This window comes from Dermochelys coriacea, chromosome 1, assembly GCF_009764565.3.
Source record: "Dermochelys coriacea isolate rDerCor1 chromosome 1, rDerCor1.pri.v4, whole genome shotgun sequence".
NCBI lineage: Eukaryota > Metazoa > Chordata > Testudines > Dermochelyidae > Dermochelys > Dermochelys coriacea.
This window is the reverse complement of record NC_050068.2, coordinates 153,228,331-153,245,848: the sequence shown is the minus strand read 5'-3', so window position 1 is coordinate 153,245,848 and position 17,518 is coordinate 153,228,331. Positions and strand designations below refer to the sequence as shown.

Here is a 17,518-nt window from a genome sequence, read left to right as displayed (position 1 = left end):
GATATACCGATGAAGCGAGCTGTAGCTCAGGAAAGCTTATGCTCTAATAAATGCGTTAGTCTCTCAGGGGCCCCACGTCCTCCTTTTCTTTGTGCGGATACAGACTAACGCGGCTGCTACTCTGAAACCTGTCATTTCAGTAGGCGAGTTGCAAGAGTGGTTTCTCTTAAAGCTCCAGCTGCCGGCATGATGCGGTTCCACCAGAAGCGGGGCAGCGGGAGGGGCAAATACGAGTCCTGAGCCCTCCCTCTCCCAGGCAGGCAGCGGCTGGACAACACTAAGGGCCGGGGCTCAAAGCACAGGTGCTGAACGAGCGGCTTAAACCGCTGTGTTCAAAATAAAACGCAGGATTGTTCCCCCCCCTCCCCTCCCGCTTGGCCCTGCGACTCCGCCCCGCTCCAGCCGCCGGGCTGCTCTCAGGCAGGGCCGCGCTCAGGGAGCTTGCAACGGGGCTGAGCGGCAGGGCGGAGCCGGGGGCGGGGTCAGCCCGGCCGCCCGGAAGGCGATGCCGGGGCGGGCCATGGAGCTGGCCGCGCGGCTGAACTGCGCCGAGTACAAGAACTGGGTGAAGGCCGGGCACTGCCTGGTGCTGCTGCGGGACGCCCTGCAGCGCTTCGCCGGGGAGCAGCTCCGCGCCTTCCACCGCCAGCTGCTCGCCCGCCTGGCGCCCCCGGGCCGCCTCTGCCGCAGCCGCTGCCGCTGCCTTCCCCGCGGCAGGCAGGTGAGAGCCGGAGCCGGCGCCGGCGCCAGCGCGCTCGGTGGGAGGGGATTCGCTCTGGCTGGGCGGCAGGCAGCGCCCAAGTGCTGGGGGCCCATCGCGGGGGAAGCGGGTCCCTTACAGCCCTCCAGACCCTCCCCGCCGTTGGGGGGCGCTAGGCTCAGCCTGTGCGTTTTCTTACCACAGGGGCTGTAGCCCGCAGCCCGGGGCGGGGGTTGGGCGTGTTCCTGGAGGCTTCCTCACCGGCCACTCGCTCTTTAATTCCCGGAGACTCCGGGACACTCCTGCAAGGGGGGCGCGCCTGTGCCGCGTGGAGAGCACCCACCTCGCGCTACCCCCCGGGAAGTGAGCATGGCCCGCTCTGGTGATGGCATGGGGCCTCTGGTGATAACCGAGAGTTTCCTTAAAGCTCCAAAAAGAAAAGGAGGACTTGTGGCACCTTAGAGACTAACAAATTTATTGGAGCATAAGCTTTGGTGAGCTACAGCTCGCTTCATCGGATGCAAGCTCCAGTTTCCGCAGCGGGGTGGTGATGAGAGATTCCGGACTGTCATTTGAAACAAGTTTTTAGCTCTCTTGGTTGCAGAGGAAACCTTGAAAACATGATGTGAGAGCAGCCTGAAGGCCGGAGAACCAGCGGGCAACTAACCCGCACCCTCCCCCCCCCCCCCCCGCCAAGCAAATTGCTTTTTAAAGTTCTAATGATTTGTAGAGGGCCGATTCATGAACTTTGAACGCTTGGCATCAGCAGCGTTACACGTGGCGCTGCGGCTTAAATAAGCACCAACAAATATAGGAACTGGGCTGATTTGAGGAGGCGGTGTTGGAGTTTAGGAGCAGAGCACAGAGTTGTGAGCATTGTATTGTGTTAGACCAGAGGTCGGCAACCTTTCAGAAGTGGCGGGCCGAGTCTTCATTTATTCACGTTAATTTAAGGTTTCGCGTGCCAATAATACACTTTCACGTTTTCTAGAAGGTCTTTCTCTCTACAAGCCTATATATTGTGTAAACTATTGTCGTACGTAAACCAGGTTTTCAAAATGTTTAAGAAGCTTCATTTAAAATTAAATTAAAATGCTGATCTTACGCCGCCGGCCCACTCAGCCCGTTGATGGCCTGGGGTTCCGTTCACCTAGGCCGGCAGCGGGCCGAGCGGGGCCTGCAGTCGGGACCCCGGCTGGCAAGGGGCTGGCAGCCAGAACCCCAGACCAGAAGTGGGTTGAACGGGGCCGGTGGCTGGGACCCCAGACTGGCAATGGGCTGAGTGGCTCAGCCCCCTGCCGCTCTGGAGTCCCAGCCCTGTCTATGTAGAGTAGGTACTGACCTGGTTCTAGCCATTCTCTTCGTCTCTCTGCACTGAGATGAGGGTCGGAGTGTGCTGCGAACAGGGCTGGGGGTGAAGGAGCAGGTTGGGGGTTGGGGTGCAGGGTCTGGCCAGGAGCTAGAATGAGGGAGAGGGCTCAGGATTGGGGCAGGAGGTTTGGGTGTGGAGCACTTACCTGGGCAGCTCCCATTTGGTGCAAGGGGTACAGGTGGGAATGTGGGTGCCGTTTGGTGCTCAGGGTGGGAGTGGGGATGTGGGGGGGTGCAAGAGTCAGGGCATGGGATGTGGGGGGCTGGGGGTGTGTGAGGAGGGTGCAGGAGTCAGGGCTGAGGGTGTGTGAGGAGGGTGTAGGAGTCAGGTCACGGGGCTGGGTTGTGTGGGGGGTGCAGGGGTGAGGGCAGAGGGCTGGGTGTGTGTGAGGAGGGGTCAGGGAAGAGGGCTGGGGGGCTCAAGGGTGAGGGCAGAGGGCTGGGGGTATGTGAGGGGGGTGCAGGGGTCAGGGCAGAGGGCTGGGGGTGTGGGCTGGGGTCATGGGGGTGTTCCCAGCCCCCTGCCCTGAGTGGCTCACAGCAGGGTGCTGGAGGGGATATGCCCTGATTCCACCCCTTTTTCTAAGGTCTCCGGAGCAGAGAGCATGCCGCGGGTCCACTTTTCCCTTTCCCCCTCTGTGGCAAGGGCTGTCAGCTGATCGGCCACAGGGAGGGAGAGAAGGAGGGGCAGGAACCCTGCACGCTGGGGGAAGAGGGAAGCGGGAAGCTTGCCTCCCCTGCAAGGAGAGAGCGGTGGTCGGAAAAGAGCGGGCCGGGCGGGCTGGGCAGGATTTTTAGTGGCATGCTGCTGTCTGCCTGGGTCTGGCAGACAGCAGCGTGCCATTAAAAATTGACTCGCGTGCTGTGTTTGGCACCCGTGCCATAGGTTGCCGACCCCTGTGTTAGACCATTATCCTTTTCTCCTTGTCTATTTCAGTCATTTTTTTGGAGTACTTGTGGCACCTTAGAGACTAACAAATTTATTAGAGCATAAGCTTTCGTAAGCTACAGCTCACTTCATCGGATGCATTTGTTTTCCACCAAATGCATCCGATGAAGTGAGCTGTAGCTCACGAAAGCTTATGCTCTAATAAATTTGTTAGTCTCTAAGGTGCCACAAGTACTCCTTTTCTTTTTGCGAATACAGACTAACACGGCTGCTACTCTGAAACCAGTCAGTTTTTTGAGTACCTTAGTTCTTAAAGTGTTGGTGGGGGGGCTGCTTCTCTCTTCCAGCCCTAACTGCAACTAGACCCACATGAGACCTCGCAGTTCTACCTGCACAACTCCATTTACTTAATCACTGACTAGAGTCCCAGGAACACTGCAGGATTGGGCCATCCCTCCTTCCTTCACATTGGAGTTCCTGATTGTTAGCCCAGAAAAGAAGTTCAAGGTGGGATGTTAGACAAGAAATTAGGAGATGGAGAATTTCTTTGCTTTTTAATTCAGTTTTATGGTCCATTATTATCCCAGCCATTCATTTGTTGAGTCCAATATTGGCTCAGCAGAGGGTGCTATGGGACTGACTGGTTTCAGAGTAGCAGCCGTGTTAGTCTGTATTCGCAAAAAGAAAAGGAGTACTTGTGGCACCTTAGAGACTAACAAATTTGTTAGTCTCTAAGGTGCCACAAGTACTCCTTTTCTTTATGGGACTGACTGGATCTCTACCCTGCTCCTTCTGCAGTTTACTGTGTTCTCATTTACAAGGCACTTAACTGCTAAAGCCTTGTTGACCCTTGTATTTGGTCTCAAACTCCTATCTCTTTGCATGGCATACATAGCAGTTATACAGAGCTAATATCTTTTGTTGTTGTTTGAAGATCAGTTGTGATTAGAGCTGTTGATTAATTACAGTTAGTTTGCGATTAACTCAAAAAAATTGATCGCTATTAAAAAATTTATTGCGATTAATCAGTTTTAATCTCACTGTTAAACAATAGAATATCAATTGAAATGTATTAAATATTTCTGGATGTTTTTCTACATTTTCAAATATATTGGCAAAGAGTCCCGTGGCACCTTTATAGACTAACAGATGTATTGGAGCATAAGCTTTCATGGGTGAATACCCACTTCGTCGGATGTATGTAGTGGAAATTTCCAGAGGCAGGTATAAATATGCAAGCAAGAATCAGGTTAGGGATAACGAGGTTAGTTCAATCAGGGAGGATGATGCCTTCTTCTAGCAGTTAAGATGTGAATGCCAAGGGAGGAGAAACTGCTTTTGTAGTTGGCTAGCCATTCACAGTCTTTGTTTAATCCTGAGCTGATAGTGTCAGATTTGCAAATGAATTGAAGCTCAGCAGTTTCTCTTTGAAGTCTGGTCCTGAAGTTTTTTTGCTGCAGGATGGCTACCTTTAAGTCTGCTGTTGTGTGTCCAGCGAGATTGAACTGTTCTCCTACAGGTTTTTGTATATTGCCATTCCTAATATCTGATTTGTGTCCATTTATCCTTTCACGTAGGGACTGTCCAGTTTGGCCGATGTACATAGCAGAGGGGCATTGCTGGCACATGATGGCGTATATTACATTGGTGGACGTGCAGGTGAATGAACCGGTGATGGTGCGGCTGATCTGGTTAGGTCCTGTGATGGTGTCGCTGGTGTAGATATGTGGGCAGAGTTGGCATTGAGGTTTGTTGCATGGATTGGTTCCTGAGTTAGAGTTACTATGGTGCGGTGTGTAGTTGCTGGTGAGAATATGCTTCAGGTTGTCTGTGGGCAAGGACTGGCCTTCCTTCCAAGGCCTGTGAAAGCGAGGGATCATTGTCCAGGATGGGTTGTAGATCAGTGATGATACGTTGGAGAGGTTTTAGCTGAGGACTGTATGTGATGGCCAGGGGAGTTCTGTTGGTTTCTTTCTTGGGCTTGCCTTGCAGCTGGAGGCTTCTGGGTACACGTCTGGCTCTGTTGATCTGTTTCCTTATTTCTTCATGTGGGTATCGTAGTTTTGAGAATGCTTGGGGAGGATCTTATAGGTGTTGGCCTCTGTCTGAGGGGTTGGAGCAAATGCGGTTGTACCTCAGCGCTTGGCTATAGACAATGGATCATGTGTTGTGTCCGGGATGGAAGCTGGAGGCATGAAGGTAGGCATAGTGGTCGTTGGGTTTTTGATATAGGGTGGTGGTAATGTGACCATCACTTATTTGCACCGTGGTGTCTAGGAAGTGGATCTCCCGTGTAGATTGGTCCAGGCTGAGGTTGATGGTGGGGTGGAAGCTGTTGAAATCGTGGTGGAATTCTTCCAGGATTTCCTTCCGATGTTGTCCAGATGATGATGTCATCAATGTAACGTAGGTAGAGAAGGGGCGTGAGTGGACGAGAGCTGAGGAAGCGTTGTTCCAGGTCAGCCATAAAAATGTTGCCATATTGTGGGGCCATGCAGGTGCCCATAGCGGTGCCACTGTCTGGAGGTATATATTGTTACCCAATTTTAAATAATTGTGCGTGAGGATAAAATTACAGAGCTGAGCAACCAGTTGTGCTGTGGCATCATCAGGGATACTGTTCCTGACAGCTTGTATTCCATCTGTGTGTGGGATGTTTGTGTAGAGAGCCTCTACATCCATGGTGGCTAGGATGGTGTTTTCTGGAAGATCACCAATGCATTGTAGTTTTCTCAGGAAATTGGTGGTGAGATAGCTGGGAGTGCTGGTGGCTTAGGGTCTGAGTAGAGAGTCCAAATATCTGGACAGTCCTTCAGTGAGAGTACCAATGCCCGAGATAATGGGGCATCCAGGGTTTCCAGGTTTGTGGATCTTGGGTAGTAGATAGAATAACCCCGGTCAGGGCTCTAAGGGTATGTTGATTTGTTCCGGTGTTAGTGTAGGGAGTGTCCTGAGTAGATGGTGCAGTTTCTTAGTGTTTTCCTCAGTGGGATCTGAGGAAAGTGGCCTGTAGAATTTGGTACTGGAGAGTTGTCTGGCAGCCTTCTTTTGGTAGTCAGACCTGTTCATGATGACACAGCACCTCCTTTATCAGCTTCTTTGATTATAATGTCAGGGTTGTTTCTGAGGCTGTGGATGGCTTTGCGTTCTGCACGACTTGGGTTATGAGGCAAGCAATGTTGTTTTTCCACAATTTCTGCCTGTGCACGTTGGCGGAAGCCTTCTATGTATAGGTCCAGACTGTCTTTTCGACCCTCAAATGACAGTCTGGACCTATACATAGAATGCTATCTACTACCCAAGATCCACAAACCCGGAAACCCTGAATGCCCCATCATCTCGGGCATTGGTACTCTCACATCGTAGCCGCCATGGATATAGAGGCTCTCTACACAAACATCCCACACACACAGATGGAATACAAGCTGCCAGGAATAGTATCCCATCATCAGCATGGACGCATGTCCTCTGGAATGGTGGTTGAATCGTGATGGGGCATATGAATATTTAACATATCTGGCATGTAAATATCTTGTGACGCTGGCTACAAAAGTGCCATGCAAACACCCATTCTTGCTGTTAGGTGATACTGTAAACAAGAAGCATTATCGGGCAGCATTATCTCCTGCAAATGTAAACAAACTTGTTTGTCTGAGCGATTGGCTAAACAAGAAGTAGGACTGAGTGGATCTGTAGGCGCTATAGTTTTACATTTGTTTTATTTTTGAATGCAGTTACTTTTTGTACATAATTCTATATTTGTAAGTTCAACTTTCATGATAAAGAGATTGCATTACAGTATTCGTGTTAGCTGAATTGAAAAATATTTTTTTATTTTTACAGTGCAAATATTTGTAATAAAAAATAAATAAAAAGTGAGCACTGTACGCTTTGTATTCTGTGTTGTAATTCAAACCAATATATTTGAAAATGTAGAAAACATCCAAAAATATTTAAATAAATGGTATTCTATTATTTGTTTAACAGTGTGATTAATCACAACTAATTTTTTTAATAGCTTGACAGCCCTAGTTGTGATCAAACTTTGTTTTCAGTTTCTAGGAAGGAGAAAGAAGAGTGAATACAATAGAACTTCAGAGTTATGAACTGACCAATCAACTACACACCTCATTTGGAAGTGGAAGTATGCAATCAGGCAGCAGCAGAGATGACCCCCTCCCCCCAAAGTAAATACAGGACAGTACTGTGTTTAAATGTAAACTACTAAAAAAAAAAATTGAGAGAGGAGCATTTTTCTTCTGCATAGTAAAGTTTCAAAGCTGTATTAAGTCAATATTCAGTTGTAAACTTTTGAAAGAACAACCGTAACGTTTTGTTCAGAGTTACGGAACACGTCAGAGTTACAAACAACCTCCATTCCCGAGGTTTCATAACTCTGAGGTTCTACTGTAGTAAGTGCTAGTGCACATGAAAGTGAAGGTTTAATAGGACTGGCTAAGGTTGGGCATAGTGGAAGCTTCTCACATGCCTTCTCTAGTACTCTTGTGAGGAAAATCTGATGCTTGTGCCAATCTAGGTAGGGTAGTTTAATGTTGTGAAGAAAGCTTCCCCTAAGCACCATAATGAAATTCCTCAGCTCCTTTTCACTCATGTTAATTTATTGTAACAGTAACATAGAAGTATGAACATTGTGTTAGATATCGCTTGTGGATACTGTAATTATCTACCAACAAGCATTATCAATCCAGGAAATTCAGAGTTATGCTTGGATATAAAAGAAGTCCAAACAAATTAAGGTATGGAAATGCAGTAAGGGCACCCAAACTAGCTTGACTGCACTATAGTAACACCATGAAGAAATTAAATGTATTTTAAAAATCTGTTTAGTCTAATCTGGGACTACATTCTCAAATGCCTTAATCATGATCCTATTGTTGTTATGATGATGTCCGCATACTTCATTATTAAGCTCATAGGGCCAAAAAGGACTAAGACAGGATGAATGTTTTAAAGGACCTATTTTAATTAATAGAAACTAATGAATGAGTTTACTTGTGCATTCTCAAAAAACTCATTCTGTGCTCAGAGTAAATTCCATAGTCTTGTAGAGGATATACTGTGTTTTTCATACATAACAAAGAGATTGAATTTCTGTATTAAGTTCAAAACTAAATTCAACTTCAACTGTGGAAGCATGACCTGTGACTCCATAATATCCAGTAATAATCATCAATATTATTACATACCAGAAATAATGTATTGAGAGCTGGCAGTTCACTGATCCTCTCTGATGGAGTACATTTAAAAAACAAACAAATCCTGTAACATAATTCAAGATAACAAACATTCACTTTAGTGTTCTTCATGCCACCCACAATTATTTATTTGTGCAGCCCTATAAGAGTGCTGGGTACTATACTAGACCTCCAAATAAAACAAAGTTTCTGCCCTGGGGAGTTTACAGTCTAATTCACATACACATTTAATCCCTCTGCCCCACGAAGTTAATTAAAAAGGCGGAGGAGTGTTTGTATGTGCGTGCACATGTCCCGATTTTATAGGGGCAGTCCCGATATTTGGGGCTTTTTCTCTTATCGGCTCCATTACCCCCCTCCCCACCCCCATCCCAATTTTTCACACTTGCTGTCTGGTCACCCTAATGCAGATGGAGAAACAACAATCGGAATAAACTGTTATACACTTTAGCTGTTAGGACATCCTTCCCAGTTGAAAATTCCCTAAGGATTCAACCATGTTCAGATATGGCTTTCATTAACCCTAATGTAAACTGTAAAGAAAAAAATGCATAACTTCAAATTCTGCTGCTAAAGCATTCTTCTCTTTCACCACGGGGTTTGTCATGCAAGCCTCATTTGAGACATCTGGTTAGCATTGGCCTCAATCCCTGTTAGGAGAAGCTTCAGACTCATTTCCAGTTAAGTCCTGACTCTCATTGAACCCAGGTCTCTAGAGGTGAGAGGCTGCTGCCCTAACCTACTGTATTTATTATACCTAAATTTTCAATTACATCTCTGCGTAACAGTTCAGCATACTGTATTTGAGAATTTGTGCATTTGATCAAATTTCTGACTGAATATTCTTTGAATCCTTTTTCTAGCCTCTGCTGCAATGTAATAATAACCCAGTGCACTTTTTATAGTATAATTTAAAGGGTGCAAGTACTAAGGTAAATTACTTTGGATTCTTTCCTATTTTTTTTTTCTTTTTAGTTTCAGCCTAGCTGTTCACTGTGCACTGAGTGGAAAAAGGAGATTTTGAATCATCACACCAACAGGAATGGAGAAGTTCACTGGGGAAACTGCAAACCTTGGCTTTGGCCTTCTAACTCATGGGAACTTGCAAAGGTAACATAATTAAATTCATTGTTTAGAAGAATCACACTTGGGGTCAGGTCCTGTTCTCACTTTCATCCCTGTGTGGTTCAATAATGAATTCAGTTTGGTTGCACAGGAGTCTGTCAGGGCAGGATTTAGACCTATGGTGCAATCCTGGCCCTGTAGAAGACGGTGGCAAAACTCCCATTGTCTTCAGTGGGACAGGGCAGGATTTCATCCGTGGAGAATAAACTGTTGCACATGTATTGTCCTTTTTTCTTGCTAATAGTAGACAAAAGGAAAGGTTTCAGGGGCTAACCTTGTGCTTTTTCATTATCTGAGCATCCAAATCACTATCCTTTTGGGCTTACCCAACTTGATTTCATTTTTATTTCATCCTGGATTTAAATCCAAGCCAATGTTTAGCAATATTTCTTTGGGCTGAACTAAGAAATACAATGAAAATGTATTAGGAAAATAGTGATTGGTAATATTTACAGTGTTGTAAAGTTCAATGGTACCATACAAAATTGTTGGCATTTCTGCTCTGCTTCGTGATTTGCTGATCATCCTCTAAAATAACCACTAACTGAAACATGGTCTGTAAAGTACTTAGTAATGTTTCTAAATTCTTAATGGAATAAATACTTGTAGTCTCACTGATCTTTTTAAAGAAATCCTTAAAAAATGAAGCTTGTGCATCAAAAGATCAAATTCAATTTAAACTATTTAATTAAAAAAAGGAACCCCCTTAAGAGTAGCAAAATAACACATACACTTTTATACTAAATAGACTACTTTAATCTGTCTGAACCAATGTGTTAGTGGTGGTGGTCATCTGTGCAGGCAGGCGGTTAACCTAGGGTGAAGTCCCCATATAATCCTGGTGCTTCATTCTAGAATATAAGAACATAAGAAGGGCCATACTGGTTCAGACCAAAGGTCCATCCAGCCCAGTATCCTGTCTACCGACAGTGGCCAATGCCAGGTGCCCCAGAGGCAGTGAACCTAACAGGTAATGATCTAGTGATCTCTCTCCTGCCATCCATCTCTACCCTCTGACAAACAGAGGCTAGGGACACCATTCCTTACCCATCCTGGCTAATAGCCATTAATGGACTTAACCTCCATGAATTTATCCAATTTTCTTTTAAACCCTGCTATAGTCCTAGCCTTCACAACCTCCTCAGGCAAGGAGTTCCACAGGATGACTGTGCGCTGAGTGAAGAAGAACTTCCTTTTATTTGTTTTAAACCTGCTACCCATTAATTTCATTTGGTGGCCCCTAGTTCTTATATTATGGGAACATTTAAATAACTTTTCCTTATTCATTTTCTCCACACCACTCATGATTTTATAGATCTCTATCATATCCCCCTCCCTTAGTCTCCTCTTTTCCAAGCTGAAAAGTCCTAGCCTCTTTAATCTCTCCTCATATGGGACTCGTTCCAAACCCCTAATTATTTTAGTTGCCCTTTTCTGAACCTTTTCTAATGCCAGTATATCTTTTTTGAGATGAGGGGACCACATCTGTACGCAGCATTCAGGATGTGGGCATAACATAGATTTATATAAGGGCAATAAGATATTCTCCATCTTATTCTTTATCCCTTTTTTAATGATTCCTAACATCCCGTTTGCTTTTTTGACTGCCGCTGCACACTGCATGGGCATCTTCAGAGAACTATCCGCGATGGCTCCAAGATCTTTCTCCTGATTAGTTGTAGCTAAATTAGCCCCCATCATATTGTATAGTTGGGGTTATTTTTTTCCAATGTGCATTACTTTACATTTATCCACATTAAATTTCATTTGCCGTTTTGTGAGATCTTTCTGAAGTTCTTCACAGTCTGCTTTGGTCTTAACTTTCTTGAGCAGTTTAGCATCGTCTGCAAACTTTGCCACCTCACTTTCTCCAGATCATTTATGAATAAGTTAAATAGGATTGGTCCTAGGACTGACCCTTGGGGAACACCACTAGTTACCTCTCTCCATTCTGAAAATTTACCATTTATTCCTACCCTTTGTTCCCTGTCTTTTAACCAGTTCTCAATCCAGGAAAGGATCTTCCCTCTTATCCCATGACAACTTAATTTATATAAGAGCCTTTGGTGAGGAACCCAAGTACACTATGTCCACTGGATCCCCCTTGTCCACATGTTTGTTTGACCCCATCAAAGAACTGTAATAGATTAGTAAGACATGATCTCTCTTTACAGAAATCATGTTGACTTTTGCGCAACAATTTGTTGTTCTATGTGTTTGACAATTTTATTCTTTACTATTGTTTCAGCTAATTTGCCCGGTACTGATGTTAGACTTACCGGTCTGCAATTGCCAGGATCACCTCTAGAGCCCTTCTTAAATATTGACATTACATTAGCAATTTTTCAGTCATTGGGTAGAGTAGCTGATTTAAAGAAGAGGTTACAAACCATAGTTAATAGTTCCGCAGTTTCACATTTGAGTTCTTTCAGAACTCTTGGGTGAATGCCATTTGGTCCTGGACTTGTTACTGTTAAGTATTTCTCAATTAATTCCAAAACCTCCTCTAGTTGCACTTCAGTCTGTGACAATTCCTCAGATTTGTCACCTACAAAAGATGGCTCAGGTTTGGGAATCACTCTAATATCTGAAGACTGAAGCAAAGAATTCATTTAGTTTCTCTGTGATGATTTTATCGTCTTTAAGTGCTCCTTTCGTATCTCGATCATCCAGGGGCCCCACTAGTTGTTTAGCAGGCTTCCTGCTTCTGATGTACTTAAAAAACATTTTGTTATTACCTTTTGAGTTTTTGGCTAGCTGTTCTTAAAACTCCTTTTTGGCTTTTCTTATTATATTTTTATATTTAATTTGGCAGTGTTTATGCTCCTTTCTATTTACTTCAGTAGGATTTGACACCCATTTTTTAAAAGATACCTTTTTATCTCTCTCTGCTTTTTACATGGTTGTTAAGCTACAGTGGCTCTTTTTTTAGTTTTTTTTTTTTTTTTTTTTTTTAATTTGGGGTATATATTTAAGTTGAGCCTCTATTATGGTGTCTTTGAAAAGCGTCCATGCAGCTTGCAGGGATTTCACTCTAGTCACTCTACCTTTTAATTTCTGTTTAACTAACCTCCTCATTTTGCATAGTTCCCCTTTCTGAAATTAAATGCCACACTGTTGGGCTGTTGATGTGTTCCTCCCACAACAAGAATGTTAAATGTTATGTTATGGTCACTATTTCCAAGCAGTCCTGTTTATAGTTACCTCTTGGACCAGATCCTACACTCTACTCAGGACTAGATCGAGAGTTGCCTCTCCCCTTGTGGGTTCCTGTACCAGCTGCTCCAAGAAGCAATCATTTAAAGTATTGAGAAATTTTGTCTCTGCATTTCATCCTGAGGTGATATGTACCCAATCGATATGGGGATAATTGAAATCCCCTACTATTATTGAGTTTTTTATTTTGATGCCTCTCTAATCTCCTTTAGCATTTAATTGTCACTATCACTGTCCTGGTCAGGTGGTCGATAATAGATCCGTACTGTTATATTCTTATTAGAGCATAGAATTACTATCCAGAGAGATTCTATGGAACATGTGGATTCATTTAAGATTTTTATTTAATTTGATTCTACATTTTCTTTCACATATAGTGCCACTCCCCCACCTGCACGATCTGTTGTCCTTCTGATATATTTTGTACCCCAGAATGATTGTGTCCCACTGATTGTCCTCACTCCACCAGGTTTCTGTGATGCCTATTATATCAATATCCTCCTTTAACATGAGGCACTCTGGTTCACTCATCTTATTATTTAGGCTTCTAGCATTTGTGTACAAGTACTTTAAAAACTTGTCACTGTTTGTCTGCCTTTTCTGATGTCAGATTCTTTATGTGAATGTTTCTTATCTGATCTCGCCCATACTTTATCTTCTTCCATCCCCTCCTCCTGACTAAAACCTAGAGAATCTCTATCAATAGACTCTCCTCTAAGATAAGTCTCTGTCCAATCCACGTGCGCCTCTGTAGCAATCCCCCATCTCTTAGTTTAAAAACTGCTCTGCAATCTTTTTTTATGTTGAGTGCCAGCAGTCTGGATCCACTTTGGTTTAGGTGGATCCTTCCTGTATAGGCTCCCCCATCCCAAAAGTTTCCCCAGTTCCTAATAAATCTAAACCCCTCCTCTCTACACCATTGTCTCATCCACGCATTGAGACTCTGAAGGTCTGCCTGCCTACCTGGCCCTGCACATGGAACTGGAAGCATTTCTGAGAATGCCACCATAGAGGTCCTGGATTTCAGTCTCTTTCCTAGCAGCCTAAATTTGGCCTCCAGGACGTCTCTCCTACCCTTCCCTATGTCATTGGTACCTAAATATACCATGACCACTGGCTCCTCCCCAGCACTTCACATAAGTCTATCTAGATGCCTCGAGAGATCCGCAACCTTCACACCAGGCAGGCAAGTCACCATACGGTTCTCCCAGTCATCACAAACCCAGCTATCTATGTTTCTAATGATCAAATCTCCCATTACTAACACCTGCCTTTTCCTAATGACTGGAGTTCCCTCCCACTGGAGAGGTAACCTCAGTGCGAGAGGCTACCCCAACATCATCTGGAAGGAGGGTCCCAAGGTTTCCCTCTGTTCCTGTTGACTGCCCTCCTTCTTTGGGCCTTTCATCCTCCTTAACAGTGCAGGGGCTGTCTGACTGGAGGTGGGACAAATCTACAGTGTCCCGGAAAGCCTCATCAACATACCTCTCTGCCTCCCTTAGCTCCTCCAGTTCAGCAACCCTGGCCTCCAAAGCCCATACATGGTTTTTGAGGGCCAGGAACTCCTTGCACCGAATGCACACATGCGCCACCAGCCCACAGGGCAGGTAATCATACATGCTACATTGAGCGCAATAAACAGGATAGCCCCCACTCTGCTGCTGGGCTTCTGACTGTATTTTCTCCTACAGTTACCTAGGTTAAAGATAGGGTTTTTGTTTTAAATCAAGAGGTTTTGATTATAGTTTAGATTTTAAAGGTTTTAAAGAATGGCAAGTGTACCTTGCCCCCTTCCCAACTCCCTCTCGAAACTCCCTGTTAGTGGTCTCTGTTCGCAAAGCTCCACGTTTGCTTGCTCGCTGCTTTATAAAGCCCTGACCTTCTTGATAGCCCCGCCCCCTGACTAGGGCTCAGCCAATGAACAGAGGCTTCTAGATTTCAAACCTTGTTTAGAAGCATATATAGTGTAGCTAGGTAGTGTTCAGGGAACAGGGGTGATATGTCATGCTGGTACATGTGAACAACAATACATCTGAAGTGAAAAGTAATATTCCCCCCCCCCCCCCCAAAAAAAAAAACCAAACTTCCTGGTTTTGTCTGCTATTGCAGGTATGTGTATTTAAAATATCTTTTTCCCTTCACTCATTAACCTCCCACCTGAATGGCTGAACTTGTATCGCTCTATGCCCTACTTGATTGGATACATCTGTTTGTCTGTAAGGTGGTAACTTTTCAGCGCTGCATCAGATCAGTTGCAAAATTTCAAAGAATGTTCTAGGCAATGGTGGGGAGAATATCAATTTTGGTGAAAATCACAAAAACAAAAGGGTGAAATGATGGACACATTGTGCCCTGGCATCTGGTTAGCAGACCTAGCAATTTTAACCAGATCTGTTATGGTCTATTGCTGTGGTTCTCAACCTTTCCAGACTACTGTACCTCTTTCAGGAGTCTGATTTGACTTGCATATCCCAAGATTTGTCTTAGATATCCCAACTTTCACCTCACTTAAAAACGACAACTTCAGCCTCATTAATGTTCTTGTACACATCTGTAAATGACATAAAATGCATGTCTAATACATTGCGTATCCACACATTACGTTACCATATAGAGCAGTATAAACAAGTCGTATGAAATTTTAGTTTGTACGGACTTCACTAGAGCTTTCTATGTAGCCTGTTGTAAAACTAGGCAAATATCTAGATCGGTATATATACCCCCTGGAAGATCTCTGCCTACCCCCAGGAGTATACCTACCCCCTGATTGAGAACCATGTATCAAAGAACTGGTTGATGGCAGCCATTAACTCCTTCCATTGTAACAATACTCCCCTATCTCAGTTCTGTCCAGCATCTCAATGCAGTTTGATGTTGACATCCTGAATGACTTGTCTCCTACTCCATGGAGGAACAGGGGGCAGGGGCAATGGATTCTTCCTAAAAGTGGTGGGGCTACAAGGCTCTGCCCCCTCCGTTGCCCCTGGCCAAGGGTACTTGGGGCTGAATTGGGAAGCCTGGGCCCCTCCATCTTCCCTGGATGAGGGGACCCGAGAGCAGTCCCTGGCATGTGTTTTTCCCCCCCCCACCCAGACCCTCCATCTGCCCTGGCAGGGGACACAGGTTTGAGGCTGCTTTTGAGCCCCCCGATCCTGGACAGGTGGAGGGGTGAGTCCCCACAGCTTACTGGGCTCCCAAAGCCAGGCTACAGCTTCCAACCTGGCCTGGGGGGAGAAGAGTGGCAGCGGTCCAGACCCGTTTTGAAAAGTGGAAGATTTTCAAAAGTTGGAGGGCCTTGGCCCGCCCTGTTCCGATGCCCCCGAAGGGGGGCACAGCACCTCGCATGGGGTGTGGAATTGGGAGGCATAAGATGGTGGGAGGGAATACAGAGCCCCTGGCATGAAGGAGGGAGTTGGAGGTTTGGGGTGTCCCTGAAATAGAGGGGGATAGGAGGGTCACACAAAAGAAGCTCATGGAGGGAAGAGCTGAGCTGACACAAGCTTTAAAGTGTGCAACTCCCTAATGATGCAGGGAAGTCATGAGTGTGTATAACTATACAGGTTTTTGAGCAGCAGCCGTGTTAGTCTGTATTCACAAAAAGAAAAGGAGTACTTGTGGCACCCTAGAGACTAACAAATTTATTTGAGCATAAGCTTTCATGAGCTACAGCTCACTTCATCGGATGCATTCAGTGGAAAATACAGTGGGGAGATATTTTCCACTGAATGCATCCGATGAGGTGAGCTGTAGCTCACGGAAGCTTATGCTCAAATAAATTTGTTAGTCTCTAAGGTGCCACAAGTACTCCTTTTCTTATAACTATACAATATGTTATAGTGTTTGTTTAACATTGTGACTTCATTGCAGAATCAAATAATCAAATAGGGAAAGATTTAAGGGTTGTGAAGGAAATAACCATTTGCCTGAACACATTGTTAATTGGCAAATGTAGCAAGTGGAGTTACAGAGATTGTGTTCTAGTTTATTGCATTTACTTTAGGCAATATCATTTTGAAACATTAACAGTGCTTATAGGCAGGTAAGGAAATCACATATTTGTGTACTTCCTGAAACCAAAAATGACATTGGTATCATGCACTTCTGTTACATAGGCTTATATGCCTCGTGGGCAGATGGATATTTCTGGACCGGACAAGTGTGATGCAGCTGCTCTTCTAAACCTTTTCAACTTTTGTGATCACTTCAGTGGAATTGACAAGAAGAAAGTCAGAGAGGTAAAATCAATCAGACCATTTCCAAGAACTATTTTTAATTCTGTAAGATACTGTAAATTGTGTGATAGGATGGCTATGACAGTAATGTAGCAGTGCTGTTTTTCTTCATTCTTGTGTTTTAGATGATTAAGTGCCGCAATGAGTTAATGCATTCTTCAGAAATGAAAGTTTCTTCTTTATGGTTGGAAGAGTTTGGAAAGAAGATTCAGAATTTATTAAAGGAATTCCAGAATGTTCCAGAAGTTATGACAGCTAGTACACGGATAGAAAAGGTAAAAGAAATTATTCTGATTTGTAGTTTTTTTGTTTTTTTTTTTTAATTATTATAAATTGTAGGTATAATCCAGTACATTAGAAATCTGCAAGGACTTTTAAAAGTCTGTGGAATTTCACTGGAGGTTTATATTTTTCTATTGTTTATTTAAATGTCCAGTTTCACTGTACGTTACAAAAAAAGTCAAATACCTTACATCAATGGGACTATTCATTGTAGGAAGCACTATGCTCTAGTGTTTGGAGGTTCTGGGTCAATGGTAACTCAGCACTGTAAATCAAATATTTGTGAGGCTGAGTGGGAACCAGCCAATTCTCAGAAAAAGCCCTTTTCTACCAGATGTTTTGACCCTGATCCTACAGTTCATCCAAGGTCTGTTTGGCACAAGACTTGGTTGGTGTGGCAGAGGTGACTGTATGCCACCTTTGAGCTTCCCTGGGCTGCTCAGCCATTTGTTCCTCCGATGCAACCATCCATGCTCCTTCCTCCAAT

At 44.5% G+C, this 17,518-nt stretch overlaps 1 protein-coding gene across 3 annotated transcripts in view; it reads left to right on the top strand.

Moving 5' to 3' along the window:
• The first annotated feature begins 466 nt into the window (after positions 1 to 466).
• C1HXorf38 (chromosome 1 CXorf38 homolog) overlaps positions 467 to 17,518 on the top strand; it is a 28,031-nt gene continuing 10,979 nt past the window's right edge. Inside the window, exons 1-4 of one of the 3 annotated variants that reach the window (XM_038392235.2) lie at positions 467 to 721; positions 9,152 to 9,286; positions 16,630 to 16,752; positions 16,875 to 17,024. In XM_038392235.2, the coding sequence (XP_038248163.1) occupies positions 506 to 721; positions 9,152 to 9,286; positions 16,630 to 16,752; positions 16,875 to 17,024 (624 nt within the window). In that variant the 5' untranslated portion in view covers positions 467 to 505. Of the gene's footprint in view, positions 722 to 4,140; positions 4,620 to 9,151; positions 9,287 to 16,629; positions 16,753 to 16,874; positions 17,025 to 17,518 lie in introns of those variants that run through there. The other 2 variants (XM_043505870.1, XM_043505875.1) reach the window with 2 other exon arrangements.